Source organism: Epargyreus clarus, unplaced genomic scaffold, assembly GCF_041222505.1.
Source record: "Epargyreus clarus isolate Ecla_fem2 unplaced genomic scaffold, WU_Ecla_fem_2.2 ptg000035l, whole genome shotgun sequence".
Taxonomy (NCBI): domain Eukaryota; kingdom Metazoa; phylum Arthropoda; class Insecta; order Lepidoptera; family Hesperiidae; genus Epargyreus; species Epargyreus clarus.
Genome location: NW_027332240.1, coordinates 2233827 through 2261764, shown reverse-complemented (window position 1 = coordinate 2261764; position 27938 = coordinate 2233827). Strand labels below are relative to the sequence as shown.

The 27938-nt window shown below is 37.9% G+C and overlaps 2 protein-coding genes across 2 annotated transcripts; one reads left to right on the top strand and one right to left on the bottom strand.

Moving 5' to 3' along the window:
• The first annotated feature begins 1271 nt into the window (after window positions 1-1271).
• Window positions 1272-24936, top strand: LOC140756456 (PHAF1 protein CG7083). The gene is made up of 11 exons (XM_073091970.1): window positions 1272-1472; window positions 15161-15243; window positions 15884-16011; window positions 18034-18193; window positions 18674-18769; window positions 19778-19928; window positions 20469-20812; window positions 21418-21542; window positions 22270-22459; window positions 23884-23979; window positions 24340-24936. Exons 1-10 carry the CDS (start codon window positions 1409-1411, stop codon window positions 23968-23970), a joined length of 1428 nt encoding a protein of 475 aa, XP_072948071.1. The 5' UTR covers window positions 1272-1408; the 3' UTR covers window positions 23971-23979; window positions 24340-24936.
• LOC140756403 (uncharacterized) lies at window positions 7430-9794 on the bottom strand. The gene is made up of 2 exons (XM_073091883.1): window positions 9169-9794; window positions 7430-8238 (listed from the first exon to the last, which is right to left on the bottom strand). The coding sequence occupies exons 1-2, from the start codon at window positions 9544-9546 to the stop codon at window positions 7498-7500; spliced, it is 1119 nt and encodes a 372-aa protein (XP_072947984.1). The 5' UTR covers window positions 9547-9794; the 3' UTR covers window positions 7430-7497.
• Window positions 24937-27938: the final 3002 nt, after the last annotated feature.

The window sequence follows — 27938 nt, the reverse complement described above, 5'->3', positions numbered from 1 at the left end:
AATCGATTGTCGATTTATTCGTAGTAACAAAAAAACAATCGAATAACAATCGACGTACGAATAACAATCGACGTACGAATAACAATCGACGTTCGAATAAAAATCGACGTACGAATAACAATCGACGTACGAATAACAATCGACGTACGAATAACAATCGACGTTCGAATAAAAATCGACCTTGAAATAACAATCGACGTACGAATAAAAATCGACCTTGGAATAACAATCGACGACCGAATACAAATTATACCGCGCGGCCACATGCGTGTGCTCAGGACAATGTGCAGGTGCGTCGTGTTGCAAAGTTATCGTCACTTGCCACTGGTTGGAAAATGTAAAGTATTGTATTACATTTTAGTCAATTGTACTATATATTGTTGAGAAATAATTACACCATAAATCATTTTGTATCAAATACTATGGAGTATCATCGATAATCCAGATGTCGTAGTCATCCCCTAAGTTCGTTTCATGACAACGTTTTCAAAAAGGTCATCAAAATATAAAATATGTCTTTTTAGCGTATATTATAGATAAAAGTTATCACAAAACATTATGTACTCATAGTTACATTAAAATTACTCGGTGAAATACTATATATTTGAAGAAAAATAATGTTAACAACGCGAGTAGGGTGTGAGAGTGTGTGGCCACGAGGCGCAGTGAGCAGTGCGAGAAGCAAAGTGTGGACGCACCATTAAATAACGGAATGCAACGAAGCAGCGGAAGGGTGCACGACGCACGTGCGCTTCCCCCACAAAATATATAAGACTGACTCAGATTTCTTAAACACAGAAATTAGGGGCTCCTCGCTGCTAGTAGCTTTGTGTATACTAGTTGACCAACAACCAAATAGCTTCGATAGTTCCATTTTTACGTAACAATCGCGTATCGCTTGACTGCGCTGTTACTAGTTTTGCGTGTACTAAACAATCGACCAACAATCGAACAATCGACGAACAATCGAACAATCGACCAACAATCGAACTATCGAACAATCGAACAATCGACGAACAATCGAACTATCGAACAATCGACGAACAATCGAACAATCGAACAATCGACGAACAATCGAACAATCGACCAACAATCGAACAAATTCGATTGTTCGATAGTTATTCGAATACAATCGAAGAATTTCGATAGTTATTCGAATACAATCGAACACAATAACAATCGAATAATTCGATTGTTTTTAGTAACAATCGCGCATCGCTAACTCGAGTGCGGCCCTGGCAAAATACAATCAGCTGTTTGTAATGACAGTTCCTCTGACAAATACAAAATGGTTGAAAACTAAAGTTGGCAAACAAAGAAAGGCAGCGTAAAAACGTATTTAATCGTTGAATTTGTGTTTTGTAAAGTGAAAGTTATTTAGTTTAGTGTGTATTGTGCGTTGTACGCGATGTTGGATTTAGAGATAGTCCCGGAGCGGTCCCTGGGCTGTGATGCTTGGGAATTCGTTCTAGGTGAGCCATATAATAATATGTTTGCCGTACGTCAAGATTTTGCGTTGTTTCGAACGGGAAGCGTCTTATGCAATTATGTTTACGATTGTACACAGATATTTGTGTATCTCCTACAATTTGGTGCGAAAACGAACCATTGAGAACATTGATTTTTTTTCGCTAAGGATGCCTTTGTTTCGTTTGTGGAACCTTGTTTATTTTTTTTATTGCTAAACTTGACCGTGAAATCGACTGATTGTTCATGTTTATTCATTTATTTTCGCAACTATTTTATTAATTGTCGTTTCTATTGTTAGCATTGTTCTCTGACCTATTTCTAGTGTTGACATCGATAGAAAAACAAGTTTAATATTTGCCGCCGTAAATTGGGTCAGTTATTGTGAGGATTACTAAAGCTAGAGACCAACTGTTGTCATAATGTTCTTGGTGTGCAAAGCCTTAATAATCTAGAATCTCTGCTGGTAGGACATGGGAGTTCACGGGAGGTCTTTAACCCTTTCCGTGTTGGTAGAAGGGAGAAGTGGGTTGAAGTTTTTTATTTTACAATTTGTTGATCAAAATTTATTAGCGAAAATTTGACCTCAAAGTCATCGGGTCAAGGTTCAAATCCTCGGCATATGCCTGATTTTACAGTTCTATGTCATTTAGAAATTAATCATTACTTTTTTTACATTAATCGAAAATTTTGTAAGGTAATCTACAAGAATTTGAGTTCTTAAAAAGAAATATGGATGGTACTTGGCCAACACGGTGGACTATGGTCTAAATACCTCAATCTGAAAAGAGACCCGGGGACAGTCATGCATCTGCAATGACCAAATTTTTTGTATCACTATAATTACAGCTAAATAACATTCATGTTTACAATGTTAGTAATAAAATTTTCCATTTGATGTTGAACAGAAAAAGATAATAAATACTAGTAATAAAAACTGAAATTACATCATGTACCTACATTATTATAGTATGTACATAACATTATTATAGAAATAAAACTTATACAAAAAATATTTCACAATAGAGTAGATACCTTTTTTTTCAACAAAATTGTTTAAAAGACAATTAATAAAATTAATAAAATTATAATAATATAATAACAGAGTTCTCTGGTCATGAAACTGGCATAAAAGATAATTATAAAATAACAAAACATTATTTATTCATAATTTGAACAATGAATACATAGAATGATGTGGCATTGTATAGTGTTATGTATTGCTGCTCTCCTGGTAGAACTGTTTATAGAAGTATCAAAGAACATACAGTCCACCTGATGGTAAGTGACCACTGCCACCCATGGACCTTTGTAATCTACCCCAGACATGATTAGTCTAGTCAGAGATTGAGTGTTATGTATTACTGCACTCCTGGTAGAACTGTTTATAGAAGTATCAAAGAACATGCAGTCCACCTGATGGTAAGTGACCACTGCCACCCATGGACCTTTGTAATCAACCCCAGATATGATTAGTCTAGTCAGAGATTGAGTGTTATGTATTACTGCACTCCTGGTAGAACTGTTTATAGAAGTATCAAAGAACATGCAGTCCATCTGATGGTCAGTGACCACTGCCACCCATGGACCTTTGTAATCAACCCCAGACATGATTAGTCTAGTCAGAGATTGAGTGTTATGTATTACTGCAATCCTGGTAGAACTGTTTATAGAAGTATCAAAGAACATGCAGTCCATCTGATGGTCAGTGACCACTGCCACCCATGGACCTTTGTAATCAACCCCAGACATGATTAGTCTAGTCAGAGATTGAGTGTTATGTATTACTGCAATCCTGGTAGAACTGTTTATAGAAGTATCAAAGAACATGCAGTCGAGCTGATGGTAAGTGACCACTGCCCCCTATGGACCTCTGTTATCTACCCCAGCTATGATTAGTCTAGTCAGAGGTTGTAACATATCCATGGACCTTTCAGAGCCAAGGGTAGCAACTCCAGAGGACTAAATTGTACAGTCACAGTTTTGTATTTGCCTAACTGAGAATCAAATTTTGATTCCTCTTTGTGTAAGTTTGGTTTGTATCTGCATATAAAATAAGGTCTTAAGAGAGCTCAGATACCCCTGTAACAAAGAAAAGAAAAATAAATTCTTTAAATGGAAAGATATTTTTTTACAAAATTCAGATCACAGTTAGAATAGACAATAAAATGAACAGATCTTCTTTTCGTTGACAAAATTTGAATCCATGTCACTGTTTTAGACCCCTCCACCTGAACAAAGCCTATGATCATGCTAGTATGATGACATTATACCTATGATGATTCATGCAATTCAGAATTTTAACTTTAGTTGAATATAATTTGCTCATAGAATTTCAACAAATCTAGTTGAATTTAATTATCTTTGAAATATACAGTTTCTAGTATAATTAGGAGCAGATGTATAATTTACATCATTGATATGTAGCAGGTGGCCGGTCACATACATTTCATTTGTTATTACCACCACAATTAGTATCTGTGGCTCATAAAATCTAGTATTGTGTTTATTGCATCTATATTAATGCATTAAGGTGTTGAGAATAGCATTGGTTCTGCCTACCCTTTGTTTGATCAGTGACCCATTTTTATCCCACTGCTGGGCTGGGGATTCTCAAAATGAGAAAGATTATTCCACATTTTTAGTTATCATTTGCTCAACAGTGAAGGAAAGCGTATGGAAACCTGCAAATCTGAGAGACCTTAAAAATGTTCTCAAAGGTTCTCAAAATCTACCAGTAAAGGATTGATGACAGATTTTTAGAACTTTGAGAACACTTTTTACAGAGCTATCAAGGAAAACATCATGATGAAATACAATGTTTTCCTTAATTATTAAATCATGCAATAATTAATTTCTAATATGCACATAATAGGGGTGTGCGAATATCGTTCGAATCGAATCGAATCGAATATCAATATTCGATTCTAAATTCGAATCGAATAATTCGAATTTCGAATTATTCGAAATTCTTCGAATAATTCGAAAAATTTCGAATAATTCGAAAAATTTCGAATAATTCGTAAAAATTTCGAATAATTCGAAAGTTTTCGAATAAATAATTCGCGAATTAAGGGGGTATTCTAGTCTAGAAGCATGAATTTCAGGTAATTTTTTGAAGTGCCGTAAAAAAAGGCAATCAATATTTTTACCATCCATTTTTTTATAAGTTATTTATTAACATTACAAGAATAGGATCATCCCCAAATTTCAATTTTTATTATTTCATTATTTAAAAAAAAAACTATATTAATTGTTCTATTTGTGTAACTATATGGTTTAAATAAAATGTATATTGACTGTTAAATTTTTATTCGAAAATTGAAAATAAGAAACCCTGAAAAAATTCGAATTATTCAAAAATTTTCGGATTATTCGAAAATTTTCGAATTATTCGAAAATTTTCGAATTATTCGAACTTTTCGAATTATTCGAAATTTTTCGAATTATTCGGGAACTTTCGAATAATTCGAATTTTCGAATTATTCGATTCGAGTTTCGAATCGAATATTAATATTCGATTCGGAACGAATAATTCGTAAGTTCGAATTATTCGCACACCCCTAGCACATAACTTTAAAAATCAGACATATCGACCCCTCCTACATATAATATCATAACTGCAAAATAAAAACTTTACAGGAGAGCGTTTCAAAGTTTCGAATATGCTAAAATGCGAATAAAATCTGCATTTATTCTGGTATCTCTATGAAATTTGGTTTATATATTCTATTTAATACGCTTTATTACGAAAAGGTACTTTTGTGGGTTACAGTAGCTATTACACGTAGGAGGGGTCGATATGTGCACCTGGCATTCGAACCCAAGACTCGAACGGAAAGCGAAAACACAACTAAACTATAACGATTATCAACAAATTATATAAATTCCTTATATGCCGACCTTGAATGGTTTAATTCAGTTATTGCAATAACATATAAATTAACAAATTGACTATAAAACTAAATGTTTACCGTTGATCGTCGCGCGAAAATATTTGCGCCGGTGTCATAGGCCCCAAGGTCAATAAACAATGATATAAATTTACGCGATACTACATAGATATGCTGATAACAGCTACGCACATAAATAAGGTTGCCACCCATTTTCAAATATACGGTATATAATTGTACCGTCTTTATGCCAGTTATTTATAATTAATCTATCCAATGTCTTGTCTATCAAAGATCAGCATTTGACTATTAAATATGTAGATTGACTGTTAATAAAGGGCACAATCTGTCTGTCATATTATAATACTAGCTGACCCGGCAAACTTTGTACCGCCTCAAAATCTATTTATGAAATATATTTCATATAAAATATATGAAATATATTTCATAAATAGATGTACTCGTGGATACTGTAGCTTTCGAATGGTGAAAGAATTTTTAAAATTGGTCCAGTAGTTTTTGAGCCTATTCATTACAATCAAACAAACAAACAAAGTTTTCCTCTTTATAATATTAGTATAGATAGAAATATTAATTATCACCTGTTTAAACGGTGAAGGAAAACATCGTGAGGAAACCTGGACACCTCAGTGAATTATAAAAAAATGTCAAGGGTATGTGAATTCTAACAATACGCACTTGGCCTGCGCGGTGGACTATGGCCTTATCCTTCTCATTCTGAGAGGAGACCCGTGCCCAGCAGTAGTAGCAGTGCCCAAAAAATTACTGCTTAAAAATAATTAACAGAATAGGGAAGTAACGTAGCTCATGTCCCTCCCTACTTATACGAACCCTTAGTTTTGACGAATCCAACGACACCTCTTAAGTCATCCGTCGAGTCGTTTGAACATACCAAAAATGAGACATAATATGTACAATGTACATAGATACATATGCTCGAAAAACATTACCCTCTGCAAACGGGTAAACATTCCTCGACTCCGACTAGAAAGAGCTGATGGTCTTATCTAAGAATATTATCACCTTTCAAACGAAAACAACTTTTATCAAGGACGATTCATCAGTTTACAAACTATGCCACAAAATTATACGAAGATATAAATAGGGGTTTTATTAATAAGCGACCCTACACAGGCGCAATAGCAGCATAAGATTATGTGAGGGTGACAAGGGAAATTTGGTGAAATTGACATTTTTTTGAGTTTTAAATGTATATTAGTATTTATTGTAAAGTCCGGCTCTCTCCGCTACGCTGCGGTAGAGAGGAATCCATACAGAGTTTCTCCACGAAAAAAACTGACCAAGTACGACTCAACATCAGGGGTCATGACAACCCTGAGACACCCCGTGGGACCGCGCCTAAAGCTACAGTTACACATGCTCTAGAATAGCATGCTAAAAAACGTGCTATAAGTATGCTTAATATGAGTATGCTTATGAACTGTTTACATTTGCTAGCAATAAGCATGCTAGTTTTAAGTATGCTACTTAATAAGCATGCTCAAAGCAAACACTCCAAACACAAATGCGATTTTAGCATGCTCAGTTCAAACATGGACGATGAAACAACCATCCGTACGGAGCTTAATAAAGTTATTCTTTTGCTATCGTTGCAATGCATCCGAAGACTTCTCTCAGGTAGAAAGAGAAAAAACCAATGTAAAAGGAATAGGAAGATTTGGGTCCGTGATTGGCTAAGTAGAAGGGAACAACTTGGAGCAAGTACTCGATTGCTAGTAGAAATGCGAGAAGAAGATATTGATGGTTACAAAAATCATTTGCGCATGTTACCGCATCAGTTTGACGAGTTACTATCTAAAGTTGAAAGCGCTATAAAGAAACAAGATACACACATGCGAAATGCTATTCCACCAAAAGTGAAACTGGAAGTGACATTGAGGTATCTAGCAACTGGAGATTCGTTATACACATTAGAAGCACTTCACAGAGTTGCAAGGTCTACTATATCTCTATTTATACCTGAAGTGTGTGATGCAATATACAATGCTCTGAAGGATTATATGCGGGTAAGTAAAGTAAACCAGTGATTATTAGTTTAGATCAAGTATTTATTGTTTAAAATCTAGATTAAAAACTTACTAAACTAAATTTAACTTTAACACATTTTCCATGCTTTGTTCAACAAATCTTCTTCAGGGACAGTAGAATCTGATTGGGATAACGCGTAAGGAAGTGTGTAAGTGACTGTATTTGTGTTTGTACTGGGAGGTATGAAAGCCATTGTCTGTGTGTTTGTAGTAGGAGGTGTGTAAGTGACTGTATTTGTGTTTGTACTGGGAGGTATGAAAGTCATTGTCTGTGTGTTTGTAGTAGGAGGTGTGTAAGTGACTGTATTTGTGTTTGTACTGGGAGGTATGAAAGTCATTGTCTGTGTGTTTGTAGTAGGAGGTGTGTAAGTGACTGTATTTGTGTTTGTACTGGGAGGTATGAAAGTCATTGTTTGTGTAAAGGGAGACAAATTTGGGTACTGGCGTCGACGTCTTGCTGCAGTCAGAATTGTTTGGATCTCATGTTGTACATCTAATGCGTCGTACAATGGTAGAGTTCGCAATTGAGCTGCAACATTTTGAGCAAAATAATGGAATTCGTCGTAATTAGGCGGTGCATTTATCGCAGAACTAATATTTTGTAAACGATCGAGAGCATATGTAATGGGTTCTTCTTGTAAGCTTCTTTTTCTACGTCGTGTTGATGAGTTATTAGATGAACGCGATTGTGATCGATCTTCTGTAGTTGGACTAGGAGAGGGTGATAACACATTCATCGATTGCGGCGTCAACGAGTTTGAATATGAAACAGCGTCACTTGGTTGTGAATCTTGCGATGGCTCGTCTCTCTGTAAAAAAAATCTATTAAGTTTATAAAATACTTATTTGTTTTTTTTTACAGATTCCTGGTTCTGAAGATTGGAAACGCATTGAACATGGATTTAGAACTAAATGGAACTTTCCAGGTTGTGTTGGAGCGTTGGATGGCAAACATATAAATATATTCGCCCCTGATGATACTTCTGACTACTATAACTACAAGGGCGCTCATAGCATCATACTTCTGGCATTAGTTGATGATGACTATTGTTTTTCATACGTAAATGTTGGGACTAATGGTAGAGCTTCTGATGGAGGTGTTTATCAAAAATCTAATTTAGCACAAGCTTTGGAAAATAATACTCTCAATTTTCCGGACCAATCAGTTATTGTGGCAGACGCTGCTTTTCCTCTAAAGTTATACCTTATGAAGCCCTATCGAACAACTCCAACGCGTAAAGAAAAGATATTTAACTACCGTTTATCGAGAGCCAGACGAATCGTTGAAAATGCGTTTGGTATTTTAGTGACACGATTTCGAGTTTTTATGGATGCCATAGATATGGCCCCCAAAAATGTCGATAGAATTACATTAGCTGCCTGCTCTTTACACAATTGGCTTCGGAAAACATCTGATATGTACATCACGCAAAGATGCGTCGACTTTGAAGATACACAACAACGTGTTGTGGTACCAGGATCATGGAGGGCACAACTACGGACTGCTTTGGAAGGCTTACCACCTACACGCTACGCTAACCACGCTTCTCGACAGGCAGGAGCGATAAGAGACACCTATGCGCAGCTCTTTGAAACTACAGAGGCGGTACCGTGGCAAGGCCATATGATTTAAATTAATACATAGAAAATGCTGTACTACTTATTCTATGATATTAAATAATTGTGTGTTACTAACAGTTACGTGCATTTTTATTTAAGTATTGTAAACCAAAACTCACCAATTCCATAGAAATAGGGTCCCTGTAATCGCCAGTGTCTCCAAGGAAAGAATGCATTTCGTGAAACCAGGACATGGATGGGTTGTACACAGTAGCGGCACCAGAACCGGATCGCTTGGAATTCTCAATTTTTTTTAATTCGCTGTGGTAAACGGACCTCAAGTTCTTGATTTTTGATTTTATAATTTTCACTGTCAAAGTAGGATCGTCCATGTTGGTTATTAAATCTTGATATGCATTATTTCTTGCAATATTATTTTTGTACTGTGGTATATGCGGATTCCATAGGCACTCGTTGTTCCGATATAAAATTACAAATTTCAAGGTTTTTTCATCGCCCCAGCGAGACATTTTTGGCGCGAAATTGTGCACGCGCATCTACTGTGAACGACTGATCGCTACTAGCATGCTCAATAAGCAAACCTGTTCACACGCGCTAAAAGCACGCCCCCTTCCACCCGCGCCGCAGGTAGCATGCCCAAAAATCGCACGGCCGTCGATTTTTGAGCATACTCGTAATTAGCATGCTCATTATTAGCAATGTTTCGACACACGTACCACTAAGTAGCAATTGCTCAAAAGTAGCATGCTTTCGTGCTACTAACTAGCATGTGTAACTGTACCTTAACTGTACGTATTATATGTATCGTGATTTTTTCTTCGGAAAATTATCTGATTATTGCCGATCGAAATTTGATAGTTTTAAGTTATAATTATGTGTATCGATTATTATCTAAATTTCAATTTAAGTTTTCTTGTTGTATGTTAAGAAATAACATTTAAGTGCAGTAGTCGAATGATTACAAGGTAATAACTAATACCATCAGATAATGGTTTAAGTGTCATTAGAAGTGGGCGGAGATCAAATTCATTATTATTCCATCTAGGTACCGACCCGAGGATAACTACATTGGTACGACGTGCCTAGAAAATGATCTGGATTTTATCTATCAGACCTTTTGAATGTTGCCATTTATGTAAAAGAAGATGTGAATTAAAAAAATAATAAAACTAGATGTAGGTATGTTTGTACCCTGCCTGTCGTAAGAGGCGACTAAAAGGGGGCTTCCGGGGTTGCCGGCGGCAAGAGTGGGAGCTCGAACCGTCCGGAGAGCATCCCCGGGAAGAACGGCGGCATGTGTGGTCGTATGGCGTCGTAAACACCAGGTGTGCGGGAGGAGCATAAAGTGCTCCCCCCAGGGCAGAGCCCGACCGGGGCATCGCACTCGGAGGACTCCGACTTGTGTTCCATTGGAGATCCCGGAGTTCTCCACGCTGAGCACGGCCACCGGGGGGGTTTTAGTGCGGTAAAAATCCCACATAACCCGGCGTCGCTCCCACGTCGTCGGGTACTTTTTGAAGGTTTACCCCTCGGAAACAAAAAAAAAGGTATGTTTGTAACTTGATGTTTAAAAACTAAAAATCACGCTAAAATCGCGCAACGAAAATCGTTAATCCTGGAGATCCTGATGAGGAGAATGGGACAAAACTATTAAAATCGTATATTGTCATCGGATCAAGTGCTCAAAATTTTAAATCAATTGGACCATTCAAAGTGGGTAAAAATCGAGTTCACAGATTAAGATCAAGCTAATAAAAGCGTGGTAATGCCATTATCGGCTAAAATGATATGGCCATTACGATACGAAACTCTAAAACCAACTAAAGGTGGTAGAACCCTTTGTGGTTCGACTCCGGCGGCACCATACCTATTTCTGCGTCATAACAGCAGTGTTAAGCGCTGCTGTGTTCTGGTCTGAAGGGTGTGGTAAGGGAGACATACTTTTTGGAGGCGTTCCAGCTTAGTCCTCAGGGGTAGCGGCGCATCTGTAGCCGACCTCAGGTAGAAATATCTTATTCTGCCTGGGACTTTTTTTACAGATGTTCATGGGCGGCAGTAGCCACTTACCATCAGGTGGACTGCATGCTCGTCTGCTACTCCTATATTATAAAAAAATATTTCAAGCCGTTTACCTATCCATATCATTTTTATTTCATACACACCACTAAGCTATAAAGTTCGTTACATTGTAAATTATAAACGAATCAACCGCCACACGTGGAACTAAGTGGCAGTAATATTGTGTGGTCAGCCGCAACCACGCGTCGAAGATATCAAGTCACCTTAATTGCGCAGCTGACCTCCCACATTTAGATTTAAAGTTAATTGTATCAGGCGTTACTTTGCGGAAATCCATGATTGTTAAGTCACTTAACGATTAACCGTCGTAGAGTCAACTTACCCTGATGATGCTCCGTTTTGGAGCGAAACACGTGTCGGTGGTGGTATGTATGGTGGTGTATATTTTTAATTTTTGCATCTGCACGCATCCTTTGAGGGAGGGAGGGTGGTACATACTGCATGGTTTAAAATATATACATACCATCATACATATTTGTAGCGGATTGTTGCGAAGTAGTTTTAATCTTAACTTATTAGATTTAAAGCTTTCAGAATGGTGATATTGCCATCAATATCGTGAATAAAATATTTTTGCTGCTGGGCGGGAATACCTTGTCTTTGAGCTTTCAAAATACTGTGACAAAGCTCACCAATTGCCAGATTGTTCGATCAGATCTTTTACGAAGAAACTCTGGTGTCTAGGTTTCCTCGTAATATTTTCCTTCCCCGTTAAAGCATGTGATGACTGTTTTCCGATATTACGAGTATATATCGGAAAATCAGATGTTTAGTGCTTTGAACCTCGGATTCATAAGCGTCGATAAAACAGACGAGCATACAGTCCACCTGATGGTAAGTGGCTACTGCCGCCCATGGACATCTGTAATGAACCCCAGATAGGATTAGATATTCCTACCTGACGTCGGCCACAGATAACCCTGAGGACTAAGCTGGAACGCTTCGGAAATGTCTGTCTCCGTTACCACACCCCTCAAACCTGAACACAGCAGCGCCTGACACTGCTGTTATTAGGTAGAAATAGGTGTGACGGTGGTACCTCCGGAGTCGAACCACAAAGGGTTCTACCACCTTCAAAACCAACCAGAGTGGGGTTAGTGGCCTGGACAACAGTTTTACAATAATTTTATGCCCATTACATTAGCATTTACCATATTCCTTTATTACTCATATTGAGGAGTATTCTATACACTTGCCCAGGTAAGTCGGCGCCACCCATCCGTTATTCATGGAATATTGATCGGTACCTTTCAAATTAGCGACATTGTCTTCCACCCATATGTAGAGGCTATTGTGCTGAGTGCGTGTGCAGTTATTGTTTCAGTATTGTTTGGTGTATGACGTGGGTAGATGGTGCAATATTTGCTTAAATACGGTTATAATGATCGTCATATAAAGCAAATATAATTATTTATATTTAAACAAGGATGAATATTTTAAACAATGATGAATAGTTGTCGAAAGGATTTTGAGTTATATTCGAGGTACAATAGGGTAGCCTTTGGGACCCTGTCGTGGACAATTATGTTCTTTTTACGATTGCAAAGGGTATTTCGAGCATATGTATGTCGCATTATTTTTCATGACTTTCAGCCCAAACATTTTATGGGATTTTAACATAATAAGAAGTGTCGTTGGAAATAGTACATTACAATACGTAATGACTCGTGTGATTGCAGTCCTCGCCTGCGGCTCGGCCTGCAAACTCACACTTGTCAGAAAAACATTTTTCGTCCGCGTGTTGTATAAAATTTTATATTACGGGGTCGGAAATGGGGGTTTTGCGCACGCGAAGCGTGCGTAAAACGTCAATTTACGCACGCCGTGATATAAAGAAAATTTAAATTGTAAGAGTGGCATAGGCTACATTATTTCCTTTTTCAGTTCAATCTTTAAGGAGTTGTTTTCATAACACAATTACTATCAAATATTCGTAAACAAATTTTATATTTTCATTTCATTAACATTCTACAAAGTTTTAAGAGATACTTCAAATAGTAAACAGAAACTTTAAAAATAACAAGAACGTTGGCGGTTATTCAAATGTTACCTATTAGTTATTTAGTTTGTTAAAAATATAATTTATTTTCACTCTATTCCATCATCTTACGTGATTTTCAATGTTGTATAATGGTCGATTGTACGAGTATTTTAGACAGAAAATACGGAACATCAAATTTGCGAATTTAATTTGGTGTTTACTAACAGTCAAATGTTAGTCTAGTGGGTTAAAACTTGCTCTCTTTTTCGGATGGTCCGAGGTTCGAAACATAGGCCTACTAATTTTAAGAAGTTTTTTGCATATTAGAGATAACTGACGACCCGCGTGGCGGAGGGTCCCGGTTTCGATCCTCGGCCAAACAGATTTCTAAATGATAAATTTAGATTTCTGATTCTGGGTCTGGGTGTTTGTGTATTTGTCTCTGTGTGTCCATAGCACCCACGATACAGGGAATCTTACACATGAGGGGGAGGCCTTACAATAACAAGCTGGCTACAAACCCTTCTTCAACCGATCACTATTGGAGATACCTAAAACTTTTTGATAAGATGTCAATAACACTTCTTATCGTCCATTGGAACGAGGAACATCCAAATAAAAATCAGCGGCAAGTGCAAGCTCGCCTGATATCGCGTGTAACGACTGTGTTATCTGTGGCCTTAGACCAAAAATATAGACGTAACCTCTCTAATGTTAAAGCATGCTAAAATCTGCCGATCAGTGTCGTATATGTCATTGTAAAATCCCGAAATACGGTTAATCTAGATTTGCCGGTAAATCTTAAGTTTTACCAGCTAACAGCGACAAAACCCGAAATGATGTGAGATCGTCGTTTATTTCGAACTTTTACCTCCATTTACTCAGGTAAATTAACTCAAGTACGAGCTTTTACAGTGACATACACAAAGCTAGGTCTAACGCGCGTTATTAAAAATCAATCTATCCGATTTTTCTATTTGACAATTTTTTTTTCTACTAAAAATTGTCTATACCTAGTCCTATGCTTTTTGGTCTGAGTCTGGCACTTAAATTGTTTATTTGTATCATATCGTATTTTGGGTCCTTTAAACTTTAAAGGTGGTAGAACTCTCTGTGGTTCTACCCCGGTAGCACCATCTCCACAGCTATTTCCGCTTAATAACAGCAGTGTTAAGCGCTGCTATACTCTGGTCTGAAGGGTGTGGTAAGGGAGATATACATTTCCTAGGCATTCCATCTTAGTGCTTAGAGGTAGCGACAAATCTGTGGCATACCTCAGGTCAATGACATTTTATACTAGGTTATACATCTATGCCTCAGGTGGGAATTTGGACTTGTCTGATCAGATAATATGTTGTGACGCTACCTCGAAATTGCTTCATGAGCTGTGGTTCGCAATATTTAGAAATAGGTCAGGAAAAATGGCTTTTAGGAAAAATATTAAAGATGTAAAACAAAGGTTCGACAGAAAAAATATATAGTCATAGTCAATTGTGAGTCAGCGAAAAATTTATGTGTACTATTTTTAAGGTATGTATTGCAATGTTTTTGTTACAAGCATAGATAAGTATAGATATCTCACCGCCTTGTAATTGAAGGAAGCCATTAAATGGTTTGAACGGCTGACAAATGTGTCAGACATTTAATGGCCATGGCCATGTGCAGTTAAGTGGTGCAAAAACACGAAATTGAAGAAAAAGTGCGGAGAATTATCATTTCATTCGTTAATGATCTAAAAACTATTTTTTTTAATATTTTTCAAACACGAAAATAGATGACTGACAATTTCAATTGTTAAAACTGGTTACATTTTCTTGTTAGGAGTGAGTAATCTTTATTAATATATGGTTACAAGTAGTATTTTTTTCATAGAACAGGTGGCAGCCCTAGCCATAAATACGTTCTTAACTAGGAATGACTTGAATTCAAGTGTTTTCCCATACCATACCGTTGAAGCCAGAAGCCACAGCAGCACTTAACACTTTTATAAGCCAGAAATAGATGTAGTGATGATGCCCACGGTTCAAACTACGTAGGTACCACTTTGTTATTTTTTTGTGTATATAATGTATTTTATTGTTTGTTCCCAGGAATGCATTTCTCTCAGTCAGTTGCCATCATACAGAGCCAAGTGGGCACGATACGAGGCGTGCAAGTACTATATAGTGACCAGGTGAGTTACTGATGGATTCACTTGATTTACCATTCTTCAAAGCTGTTTATTATAGACATTATAATAGATGGTAAAGTTGAAAGAAAATGTCTGTATGGATAAGCCTTTGGAATAACTTTCTACTTTGAATGAGTGAGTGAATGAATTTTGAATGAATGACTGAATGTTGAAATAAGCAATGAATGAATAATTGAATATTATAAAGCTATATTTCTTGAGTGTATCACAATAAAAGAAACATTTGGAGGAAGATGATATATTTTCATAAATACTTTATAACAATGATGATTATGACAATTGGCTTCCCGCCAAAACTCAATTTCTCACCGCACCACAGATTCAAAAATCATTCTGCCACAATATATAGAGGAAATTAATTAATATTGAATGAATTAATAAATGATTGATTGAATGTTGAATTAAGTAACGAGTGAATGTGTGAAATAGAAAGATTGAATGAATACAAATAAATAAATATATGAAGGTTATAATTAATGAACGAATGATAAATTGAATGACTGAAGAAATTAATGTATATTCCCCCCCTTTCAAATGGGATTTTAACCGTAGTACAGCTAAAAGGAATGGAAAATTTTTATATCTATTTATTATTAAAAAAAAAACTGTCTTTTTGTTTCAGAATCCACTGTCAGTGGACTTAGTAATAAATATGCCGCAGGACGGCATCCGGTTAATATTCGACCCGGTCGCGCAGCGGCTCAAGATTATAGAAATATACAATATGAAATTAGTTAAGCTTAGGTATAGGTGAGTATCTGATTTTTTACATCGTTTTTGTTATGTTACTCACATAAAAATTAACATTGACGAACAGATCTTTTTAAAGGAGTAGCTTAGGAACTACCGACCTGCCGACTCCGGCGGCACCACCGCCACACTTATTTCTACCTAATAACAGCAGTGTTAAGCGCTGCTGTGTTCCGGTTTGAAGGGTGTGGTAAAGGAGACAGACTTTTCCGAGGCGTTCCAGCTTAGTCCTCAGGAGTAGCGGCGCATCTGTGGCCGACCTCAAGTAGGAATACCTAATCCTATCTGGGGTTGATTACAGATGTCCATGGGCGGTAGTAGCCATTTACCATCAGGTGGACTGCATGCTCGTCTGCTACTCTTATATTATAAAAAAAAGCATTACCCTGATTCGGGGTGGATTACCAAAAAGTTCCGTCTATGGCTACTGCCGCCGGTGGCCATCTGTAATCAAATCTGGTAAGATTAGAGTCCTGAGGCCTAAGGTCAGCCATGGATCCGTTGTCACCTCTGACGACTAAGTTGGGCGAGGTTGTAGTGTCGAATAAGTATGTCATTCTCCACACGCATCAAACCGGAACACAGCCGACTTAACACTGCTGTAATGCTGATGTATATGTGTGGAAGGGAAACGGACTTATCCGAGGCATTCTAGCTTAATCCTTAGGAGTAGCGGTGCCGACCTCCGGTGGGAATCTGGTCTTGTTTCTGCATGATTGCAGTCCATGAGCGGCAGTGGCTACTTATCAGTTGGACTGTACACTCGTCTGCTACTTATATTATATATATCTATACCGGACTTAGCAATAATAGTAATCCGATGATCTCAACATTCTCAACCCCGTCATATCGTCTAATAATCATAATTATACAGCAATTAACAAATACTTGTAATAGCTATTGCTAAGCGCGTATCAACTGACCTAATGACGTTATAATTGTGATATAAGATTATTATATTGTGATGTGATATAAGGCAGTGATAGCCTAGTGGTTAAGAAACTCGGCCTCTTGATCGAGGGGTCCGAGGTTCAAACCCCAGACACGCACCTCTGATTCTTCGAAATTATGTGCGTATTAGAAATTAATTATCACTTGCTAAAACGGTGAAGGAAAACATCGCGAGGAAACCTGCATACCTGAGAGACTTATAAACAAAAAAAATCTCAAAGGTATGTGAAGTCTACCAATACGCACTTGGCCAGCGCGGTGGACTATGGCCTAATCCTTCTCATTATGAGAGAAGACCCGTGCCCAGCAGTGGGACAGTAATGGGTTGTTGATGATATTGTAGTTAATGATAAACTTATATCTAGTGAGCAAATTGTGATAGGCTAGTGGTATTAAAATGTATATGCATGATGATAGTGTGGGTTCGATTCTAAGCTACGTATTATTTTTTGAAGTATTATAAGCTTTGCAAAGGGAGATCTCCCTGTGGGCTATGCGATCATGCTCTGGGTGTAGTCGTGCTCCAACAGTCTCAGTTCGGAACTTGTATATGTACAAGATATTGAGAAAACTTCAATAGCGTGATGCAGGACACTAGTGGCAGAGTGAGATAAAACAACTAACACAAAAAAACCTGTGCCGAATCTATCTTTATGTCGTTTATATGGTATAAAAATGGTATAGAAGTTGCAATTGGTAAGTAAACGACATAAATAGACATTTCGGGGACACTCCTGACAGTGGCGGCAATACTATTTGGCTCGCTAACGCACGCGTCCGCTCGGGTCGACGGTTGTACACAGACTGACTCGCAGCCGACTTGCACCTTATGACAGTGACGTATGCGCTCGAGACAAATACCCACCTAAACACATACACTACACCATTTTAATGTAATTTTTATTTTTATTGTTAGTGTAGCTGACAGTGGTAAAAATACTATTTAGCTCGCTAACGCACACGTGCGCTCGGGGAAACGATCGCACATAAAGTGACGCCGATACTCCCCGTGTGATATCCATCTACCCACATACACTACACCATTTTAATAAACGTCTTACCCCCTTGCAGTGGTATGTGTTTCAACTCGCCGGAGATAACGCCATCTATCGAGCAAGTGGAGCACTGTTTCGGCGCGACGCACCCCGGCCTCTACGACAGTCAGCGCCATCTGTTCGCCCTCAACTTCAGAGGGTTGTCCTTCTACTTCCCGGTTGACAGCAAGTTTGAGGTAAACTACCCTCAATATTTAAGGGTCTACAAAATAATGCAAGTTAGTCTACGCTTAAAATGTCTAAAGAAAAAGTGTTAAAAAACTAGAATGTTGCCATTTGTCATTTGTCACATCAAATTAAATTCAATTTCAGTTATGCTTGCCGTTTTTGTAAAAGTATTATGTAAAATTTGCCCTGTAAAAGTGAAAAAATAGTTTACATAATGTATAATGTTGTCAGTATAAATGGTGCCTTTTACCCTTCTATCAATTATTAGTTTACTTACCCTCTATGGATTTACCATTCCCATAAAACATTATTCATTTGCCAATTTAACAATTACCTATTTACCAAGTTTACCCATTGCCTATTTACTAATAATATATTTACACTTGGGCATTTTCTCATTACCACTTACCAACTACACATTTACTAATTACTCATTCATCTTTTACCACCGCATTTTAGATAAATAATTATCCGTTTCTCATTTCCAGCCTGGCTATGCCCACGGTTTGGGCTCGCTGCAGTTCCCCAACGGTGGGTCTCCCGTAGTCTCTCGAACTACGATATACTACGGCTCGCAACATCAGGTATGTTATTACTATTGTTGTTCATTAAACCAGTTTTAATTAAGCAGATAAACTAAAGTAAATACTATAAATTAATACGTTAAATGGTTTTAAAAAAATATTAATGTAATAAAAATTATTCCTATCGACACCTTCGCATGTAATTATTTAATTTTTAAACTAGATGTCGCTCGATTAAATCAAAAGTAAACTAATTATGTGTTACATTTTCGTTCGCAACTTTCGTCCCCTGTTAGAAATAAACTCTAATTTCTCAAACGCGTCAAAAGGAGTTTAATTACAAAACAGAGCATGTGTTCCAAAAGAAACACAGTACACACTCATTTAATAACCTATTTAACTATTCCAGTATAGTATATAATCAAATATCAATACAAAGCATATTTATTTATACGAAACATATTCACCTAACCAAGCTTATCAGCCGGGAATTGAACGAGTTCATATGTTCAATACACTAACGACCTTTTCGCCCCAACCTCCTCTCGCCAGGTGTCACGTTCGAGCAGCGGCGGTTGTTGCGCGGCGCCCCTTTAATATAATTATAATATATATGTTTATTTTGAACGTAGTAGAATCTTTTGTGGTTTGACTCCGGCGGCATCATTGCCACACCTATTTCTGCCTCATAAAAGCAGTTTTTAGCGCTGCTGTGTTCTGGGTTGAAGAGTATGGTAGGGGAGACATACTTTTCAGAGGCGTTTCGACTTAGTCCTCAGGGGTAGCGGCGCATCTGTGGTCGACCTCAGGTGGGTAATCCTATCAGGGGTCGATTAAAGATGTCCATAGGCGGCAGTAGTCACTTACCATCAGGCGGACTGCATGCCCGTCTGCTACTCGCATATTATATAAAAGAAAATACATGAAAAACCTTTTTACCCCGTCCTCCCTTCCCCAGGTGTCACGTTCGAGCAGCGGCGGTCGATATGCGGCTCCCCTTCAATATAATTATGGTATATGTTTATCATACAAACCACCATCTTACCCTATCTTCCCCATTCTCCCCAGCTGTCCCGCTCGAGCAGCGGCGGTCGTTGCGCGGCGCCCCTGGCGGACCTGCCGCTGTCGTGCTACCGCCACCAGCTGCACCTGCGCCGCTGCGATGTGCTGCGGAACGCTACTGCCACGCTCGGGCTTCGGCTCCACATATATACTGAAGGTAATTGTTGTTAAACATGGGGTGTGGTTTGGTTTTAGGTGGGGAGATGTTGGGTTAGGTTAGGTTAGATCACCAAGATCACATATTTGAAGTACCCACAAAAAAATGTTAATCGTGTGTCTATGATGTTTTTTCTTGTTTCTGTATCTGTTATATGAAAATTTTAGAACAGTTTGACTCTACATTTATTTAATCACAAATTAGCTAAATACATAAAAATAATATTTCTGTATTTTTGATTAAACTCTTATAATGTGTTTATGCGTATATTCGTGTGTGTAAACTTTATTGTTCGTTCATGCTCACGCGCGTGTATGCATTCGTGCGTATAGTCCGCGTAAACTGCTAGTCCGCTTTGAATATAAAAATGAATCGCGTCGCCATAGTAAATTGTATGACTACACTTGCTCGCAACAACTTCAGTGCGGACTAGCGGTTTGGTGCGGACTATATGTGCGTGCGTATATGCGTGCTTACCTTTGTATATACACTAAGTTGCGTGTATCCGCGCGTATACATACCCTCTTCTCCCTCCGCCAGGGGGTCGCAGCGGCGAGTCCCCGCTGGCGCGGCGGCGCGTGGTGCGCTTCGGCGACAGCTGCCAGGCCGTGGCCCGCGCCCTGGCCGCGCCCGCGCGCCTCTACTACAAGGCCGACGACAAGATGCGCATCCACCGCCCCACCGCCCGCCGCCGCCCGCCGCCCGCCTCCGACTACTTCTTCAACTACTTCACGCTCGGCCTGGTGAGTCCCCCCGGTGTCCCGGAGACACCCCGGAGCCTCTACTACGAGGCCGACGACAAGATGCGCATCCACCGCCCCACCGCCCGCCGCCGCCCGCCGCCCGCCTCCGACTACTTCTTCAACTACTTCACGCTCGGCCTGGTGAGTCCCCCCGGTGTCCCGGAGACACCCCGGAGCCTCTACTAAAAGGCCGACGACATGACACGGTTTGACTTTCTGCAAATACTGATTTCCCACGGTCTGTAGTATTACGGACGGAGGCCAAAAAGACGGGGTAAAAAAAAATTGAGGCACCGACGAATCCGTGCATCGGTTAGAGGATCCATGCACTGTGCGCTGCATGGGATTCGTCACAACTCTATAACTATGCAATAATTTAAGAAAATAGATAATGTTACTTGAGCTTTCGTTAGTATGTACCATCTTATACGCGAGAGGTCAATGAAAATGGTTATCAAATAATGTGTGGTCTAAAGTAGCTCCAGCGCCACTTGTACCATTATGTTGATTTTGCCTTTGTAAAAAACATTTATTTTTTAAAATATGTGTGTTATGGAGTTTCTTTCGCCACTTCTTCTTCATAACGAAACACCTTGTGAAGTGGAGGTAGATGTAATGGCATTAAAAAAGTGCTCTGAAAAGTACCTGTTTTGAATAAAAAAAATGATTTGATTTGATTTAAAGAGAGTTCTGGGTATACTGTTTTAAATGCGGATGAGCCCTTAATGTAATAATTTGTATTTCAGGACGTGCTGTTCGATGCGCGTACGCATCAAGTGAAGAAGTTTGTGCTGCACACAAACTACCCCGGGCATTACAACTTCAACATGTACCATCGTTGCGAGTTCGAGCTCACCGTACAACCGGACAAGTTAGTTTGTACATTATATACTTCATATATTCTCCATATATTAATGTAACCTGTATATGAATGTGTTGGTAACAGTTATAGGGAGGAATGACCAAAGAGAATATACTTCGAAGGTGGTAGAATCCTCTGAGGTTCGACTCCGGCGGCACTTCTGCCACACCGATTTCTGCCTCAAAACAGCATTGTTAAGCGCTGCTGTGCTTTGGTTTGAAGGAGGTGGTAAGGGAGAAATACTAGCTTGCTTGCAGCTTAGTCCTCAGGGGTAGCGGTGCATCTATGGCCGACCTCAGATAGAAATATCTAATTCTATCTGGGGTTGATTACAGATGTATATTTGGGGCAGTAGTTGCTTATCATATTTTATTATATGATATGAACTGCATGCTGATGCTGATGATGATGCTGATGATGATGATGATGATGAATGAAGAATAGTCTATTAATCTATCTATCTGTCAATCAATATTTATGTATCAATCTTGTTATCTGTCTATTTATCTATCTATCTATCAATCTCTCAATGTATCTATCCATATTAATCTATCTATTTATCTATCTCTTTCTCAATCTATTTATTTATATCAATCTATGTATTTATCTACCTATCTATCAATTTCTCAATCTATCTATCCATGTCAATGTATCTAACCATATCTATCTATCTATCTATCTATCTTTCAATCTATATATCAATCAATCTATCTATGTATGTATTCTGTCCCCCCAGATGCGAGTCGAACGCGCTGGTGGAGTCGCGCGGCGCGGTGCAGATCACGGCGTACAGCCGCTGGGAGGGCGTGTCGCGCGCGCTGCGCGTGGCGGAGCGCCCCGTCGTGCTCAACCGCGCCTCCTCCACCAACACCACCAACCCCTTCGGCTCCACCTTCTGCTACGGCTACCAGGATATCATCTTCGAGGTGAGTGACATTTGTAAATATAGTAGTACTAGTGGTGCCCGCGGCTTCGCCCGCATTTTAAAGATATAATATGACATACATAAAACAGAAAATTCGTACCTTCATTGGAATGACAGTGGTGCCATCTGTCGAAAATTGGTCTTACCAACTCCCAAACCTTCGTGGGCTCTTGGACAACAACTTTGCAAAAGATCATCACTTGATCAAATGCATAGTTTCCGATTCTATAAAATGTATATACACAAATATTCATTTTCATATTCAGATAGATGATCGATTAACATGGATAAGTAAATTAACTGTAAGTAAATTATAAAATCGATTTTCGATCTTCTGGGTTGAAAGATCGATTCATTGAATCGATCCGTTACTGGAGATCGATTAAAATAATCGATTTTTTGGTTCGAAAGATCGATTCTCCGATTAATCGATCTCAGATCGCCATCCGTAGTTCCCTTGGGATTTTACGGGAAAAAACTATCCTATGTGCGTTCTCGGGTCTCAGACTATCTTTGTATACAATTCCATTCAAATCGGTTCAGTGGTTTAGGCGTGAAGAAAAGACAACCAGACAGACAGACAAACAGCAGAGTTACTTTTGGATTTATAATATTAGTAAGGATGTAGTCCGACGTTCCTGATGAGAGAAACCGTTGAATTCAAAGAGCACTAGACCGGTTGGAGTAACGCCGATTAGGCGAGGCCTATATCCAGCAGTGGACCTTAAAAAGCCGAGAGATAAATGATATATAGTAACTACTAGTAAATATGTACACATATATATTAATTTCACTATTGGTCTTTTATTATTACTTGAATGAGCTAACACGACTCTTACGTAAGTCCTAAGACAAAATGAACTCGACAACTGAATCTTCACTTTAGACTGAAATTTTATATAATTGAATTTATTTTAAAATAATATCCTGAACATTATGTAAACAAGGTATGTCAATCATTAGCAAGTAACGTAATTGTCCTTAATTATGTTTCAATAAAAAATACCAAGGGTAATAATTTTAGAGACATAATTCTAATGGACACCATGGATGACAAAATGGATAATAGACGGCACCAGCATGAACGGATGCAACCATGCAACTAGATATCCACGATATACGTGTGCTCGAAAAATATGATCCTCTGCAGTTTAACAAAAACGGGGTAGATAGTTATAGTTCCCGTCCAAACTTCTAGTCCGCTCTGAAATTGTTGCGCGCAGGTTTAGTTAGCATATACTCCGTAACGTAAAGGCACACTTACGCAGCTACGAGTATGTACCCGTTCGTCCCGCTAATATCTACAATTTGCTGTTGCGATGTGATTCGTTTCTATATTCGGAGCGGAATAGCAGTTTGGCGCGGACTCTACCTCCCGTAAAATAAGATCGCAATACATTTACTCAAAACATGATGTATTTGCAGGTGATGTCGAACAACTACATAGCGTCGATAACTCTGTACCAACCAGAGGGCACCCGACCCCACTACGCGGTGAACTCCATCGCGTGACAAAGCCAGGTGAGTCGCAAAAGGTGAAGGTTGATGGTTCAACTTTTTTTTAATATAGGAGTTAGTACCACTTTGAAGGTGGTAGAACCCTTTGTGGTTCGACTCCGCCGGCACCACCGCCACACCTATTTCTGCCTTATAACAGCAGCAGTGTTTTGGTTTGAAGGGTGTGGTCCGGCTTAGTCGTCAGGTGTAGCTACGCCGCGTCTTTAGCTGATCTCAGATGGGAATGTAATGCTATCTGAGGTTGTTTACAGATGTCCATGGGCGGCAGTAGTCACTTACCATCAGATGGACTGCATGCTCGTCTGCTACTTCATATTATATATTTAAAATAAAAAAAATTATAAAACGCGTTCATCCCCGCAGGTTTCGTCGAGCAAAGGTAACAAGTAAACGTCATGAAGTCAGTTGTCAGTACCAACACCGCCCCCCCGTGTGCCGCGCCGCACACACAACGTTCTGGCAGCGGACAGTACATATCCATAGACCTGCACCTAAGAGGTAACAGTATTCGAAAAAAAAAATGTGATAAAAACTGTGAAAAACTAAAAAAAAAGTGTTAAGTGAGTGACAGATCTCAATCATGGTGTGTTATGTAAGTTTTTTTTTATTTAATTTCTTAGCGGCAATGGACTATATAGCAAAAATGTTTTTTTTTATACTAAGTCGGTTGAAGGTTCGTTTAAAGTCGGTAATTAATAATCTATCTATCCTATGTGTCGCTGACTAGACATTGTAAAATTTCGATCGTAGTAGGCGAAAATTGGATAGATTGATTATTCATAACGAACGTTTATCTACAGACAATGAGCGTGTTAGGCACGGACCGGGTAAGACAAAATGATATAATTCTGTACAATATAATTGATAGCACAGCCGTTCTGATATGAATACGTTAATACCCATTGCATAGGAAAATATTCTGTCTGACACGGTCTGTGACTGACACGTTTAATGTCTGTAGGTAAAAATGGGGCCTAAGAAACTATACAGTTTAACTTTTTATTCGAGAGGACGATTAAATTACGTAAAACGGAAAATTCTTAATAGTTTTCTCGGAAAATCGGCAAAACATGGCCATAAATATCTGGAGTGTTTCTGAACCGATATTAATGTTCCTTTTTTTTAAACCTGTGCTCAGTCTTAATAATTATTAGGGTTATCAGTGTTCTCGTGGGTACTTTGAAATAAAGAGTATATAAAAACAGTGTATCCAAATCCAATAAATTCAATTTCATTTTAATGTACACTTTTAGAGTTTTGTGGTTGGAAAATATATAAATAAAAACATCTTAATAATGGAGTTTAGAAAAAAAGGCACATTTTTATGTCCCATTTCTGGGCATTGCCGATTCCCATACTTTCAAATATTTACCTCTTTATGTGGTCTAAATTTATGAGTAGGTGGTAATTGACACAACTCCCGGGCAACATAAGCTTCTTTACAAAATCAAGGTTATTTAATTTAATAATAGTAAAATTGATAAAATTAAAAAGTATCTATTAACGCCTATTATCAATAATCAATCGGTCCATTTTTGGCCTACCAACGATCGAAATTGACAATTTCTAGTAGTTAAATGTCGATCTTCGGTAGGCAAAACATTGGATAGATTGATTATTAATAATCCGCGTTAATTAGTTTACTCTTTGAAATGTCAGTGATATCTCTCGAATAAAAAATTAGACTAAGTACAAGATTGTGTTTTCTTATTAAAAATCCGAATACACGGTTGTACAACCGAGACCATCTCGGTCGGGTCCAACCGTGTATAACCTAAATACTTAGTCGTACAACCAAGTTTTGTCTCGGTTGTCCAACCGCGGGCTTATCGGTAAGCAACCAACGTGAACTTGTTCGTACGACTGGGTATTACAATTTTTTTTACAATAAATTAGTCAAATGTGTTCTTTAAGTTTTACTAATGTTGTGGGACAATCGGAATTTTTGACGTAATCGATTAAATTTGAAAAAAAAAATCAATAAACTATAGAATAGGAGATCGTTGTAAATATTTTTGAGAATTTGGACTAAACTATGAAATCAAGAAATGGATATTTTTTCTAAAAATCATTTTCGATCGAGACGTTTGTTAGTGTGCGCGTGTAAATGTGATTGGTGAATCCAAAAAAAAAATCTGTAAAAATATATTCTCTTATGACAGCACCACGATATGCCATGGATGTATCTTATGACGTTTTAGTTAAAATTTTGTGTTGTGTAGGTTTTAGATAAATATGATCACAATATACATATTTTGTATGTATGTATCCAGGAGGAATTTTTCCATAACATTACTTCCCAGAATTTGATCCTTATAAGCCACACTGTCAGATAGTCAGATATAGAGGGTGTATTTTTTTTTAAAATGAACTCGTTCTATTCCCGGCTAGGGAAAAAGGTATTTTAGAAAACTAATGATACAGGTTTAGTTTTTATCAAAATCGGCCTCGTAACTCCTTTCATTTTTCGCTAATCCTTATAGTTTCGGATTTGGCCCTGGAGGCCCGTTTGAAAAATTCACCCCGTATATTCGAAATAGATCGATAAATTTGTTAGCCTTCTACAACTCTACTACTACTACTACTACTACTCTAGATGCATTTATATGTTTGACACTTAATTGAAATATCTATGTATTTGTATATGCATTAATTTATTTGTAAATCTGGGAAAAAAAATCTGTCTTATACCTTAAAATCTATTGAGAATGCTCTCTCGGCCGAATACAAAATTATTGTATACCCTATAGTTTGTATTCGGCCGAATTAGTTTATGAATTAACTAGATCTCGATAATTATGGCCGAGATAGCCGATCATATGAGTTAATATTAAATGTAATATGTAATGTTGTGGAGTTATTTATAACAGACTATGAACTCTGGACCAGTCAAAAATGCTGAGCTGGATATGCCCTAATCAAAAATTCTTTTAGAGCATTTTTTTGTGAAATAAAAAAAACAATCAATTTCAAAACACATCATATAGAAACATGACAATATTGTGATCATATCTTTCTATTAGTACAATTTTTTATCTGTGTCTCACTGTGACGTTATTATTTATTTATGTAGGCGTCTTAAATTAATTAAAATATTTTTATGTTATTTTTAATATCATACATAATTAACTATCTGACAAAAGCTTGCTTTTCGATTATAATATTTTTTGTACCGTTCAAAAATCGAAGAGTTAAGTATGCCAGTATACGTCGAAATCGAAAAAAAAAGTTTCTTATTATAATAATTGATCTTTGATAATTAATTATTATTAAGCTCACATTGTGCGCAATTTTCGATTTAATGTAGGTTTAATGTGGATTTTGTAGTATGGAATAATGGCTTTGGTAATGCTTGGATATAAAAAATAAGTGTGTATGTGAGTGTGGTTGTTTGCGAGTGTGTGGGTAACAGACTTGCTAGCCAATTGTCACAAATAGTCATATTAGCTACCCAAATAGGGTCGGACCGCACTATCGTGTTGTTCTCGGTCCAATAAAATAAGCTTTGAAATTATGTGAGATGCTATTCTTACTGCACAGTTTTTTTTATATGAAATCGACTACTTTAGTGTGTGATACTCGTAGTAAATCCTGTACCTACTTTCTTATATCAGATTGTTAGCAAACAATAATTGCAACTTGGCAACTTTTTACCCTTTATAACCTTATTATTTAAAGTTTGTTTATATCACGGCGTGCGTAAATGGACGTTTTACGACGACGTGCAAAACCCCCATTTCCGACCCCGTAATATAAAATTTTATACAACACGCGGACGAAAAATGTTTTTCTGACTCGTGTGATTGCAGTCCTCGCCTGCGGCTCGGCCTGCAAACTCACACTTGTCAGAAAAAAATTTTTCGTCCTCGTATTGTAATGTTTGACTATTTGACTATTTGAAGTTAGTAATTATTGAAAGTAAAGTGCTTCTTTACTAGTAATAATTATTTAAATAATGAATG

Coding starts and splice junctions, on each gene's coding strand:
- LOC140756456 (XM_073091970.1), top strand. CDS start 1,409: ATGTTGGATTTAGAGATAGTCCCGGAGCGGTCCCTGGGCTGTGATGCT. Junction 20,813..21,417: donor ACTACTTCACGCTCGGCCTG/GTGAGTCCCCCC, acceptor TTTGTATTTCAG/GACGTGCTGTTCGATGCGCG. Junction 21,543..22,269: donor CTCACCGTACAACCGGACAA/GTTAGTTTGTAC, acceptor CTGTCCCCCCAG/ATGCGAGTCGAACGCGCTGG.
- LOC140756403 (XM_073091883.1), bottom strand. CDS start 9,546: ATGCGCGTGCACAATTTCGCGCCAAAAATGTCTCGCTGGGGCGATGAA. Junction 8,239..9,168: donor ACCCTATTTCTATGGAATTG/GTGAGTTTTGGT, acceptor TTTTTTTTACAG/AGAGACGAGCCATCGCAAGA.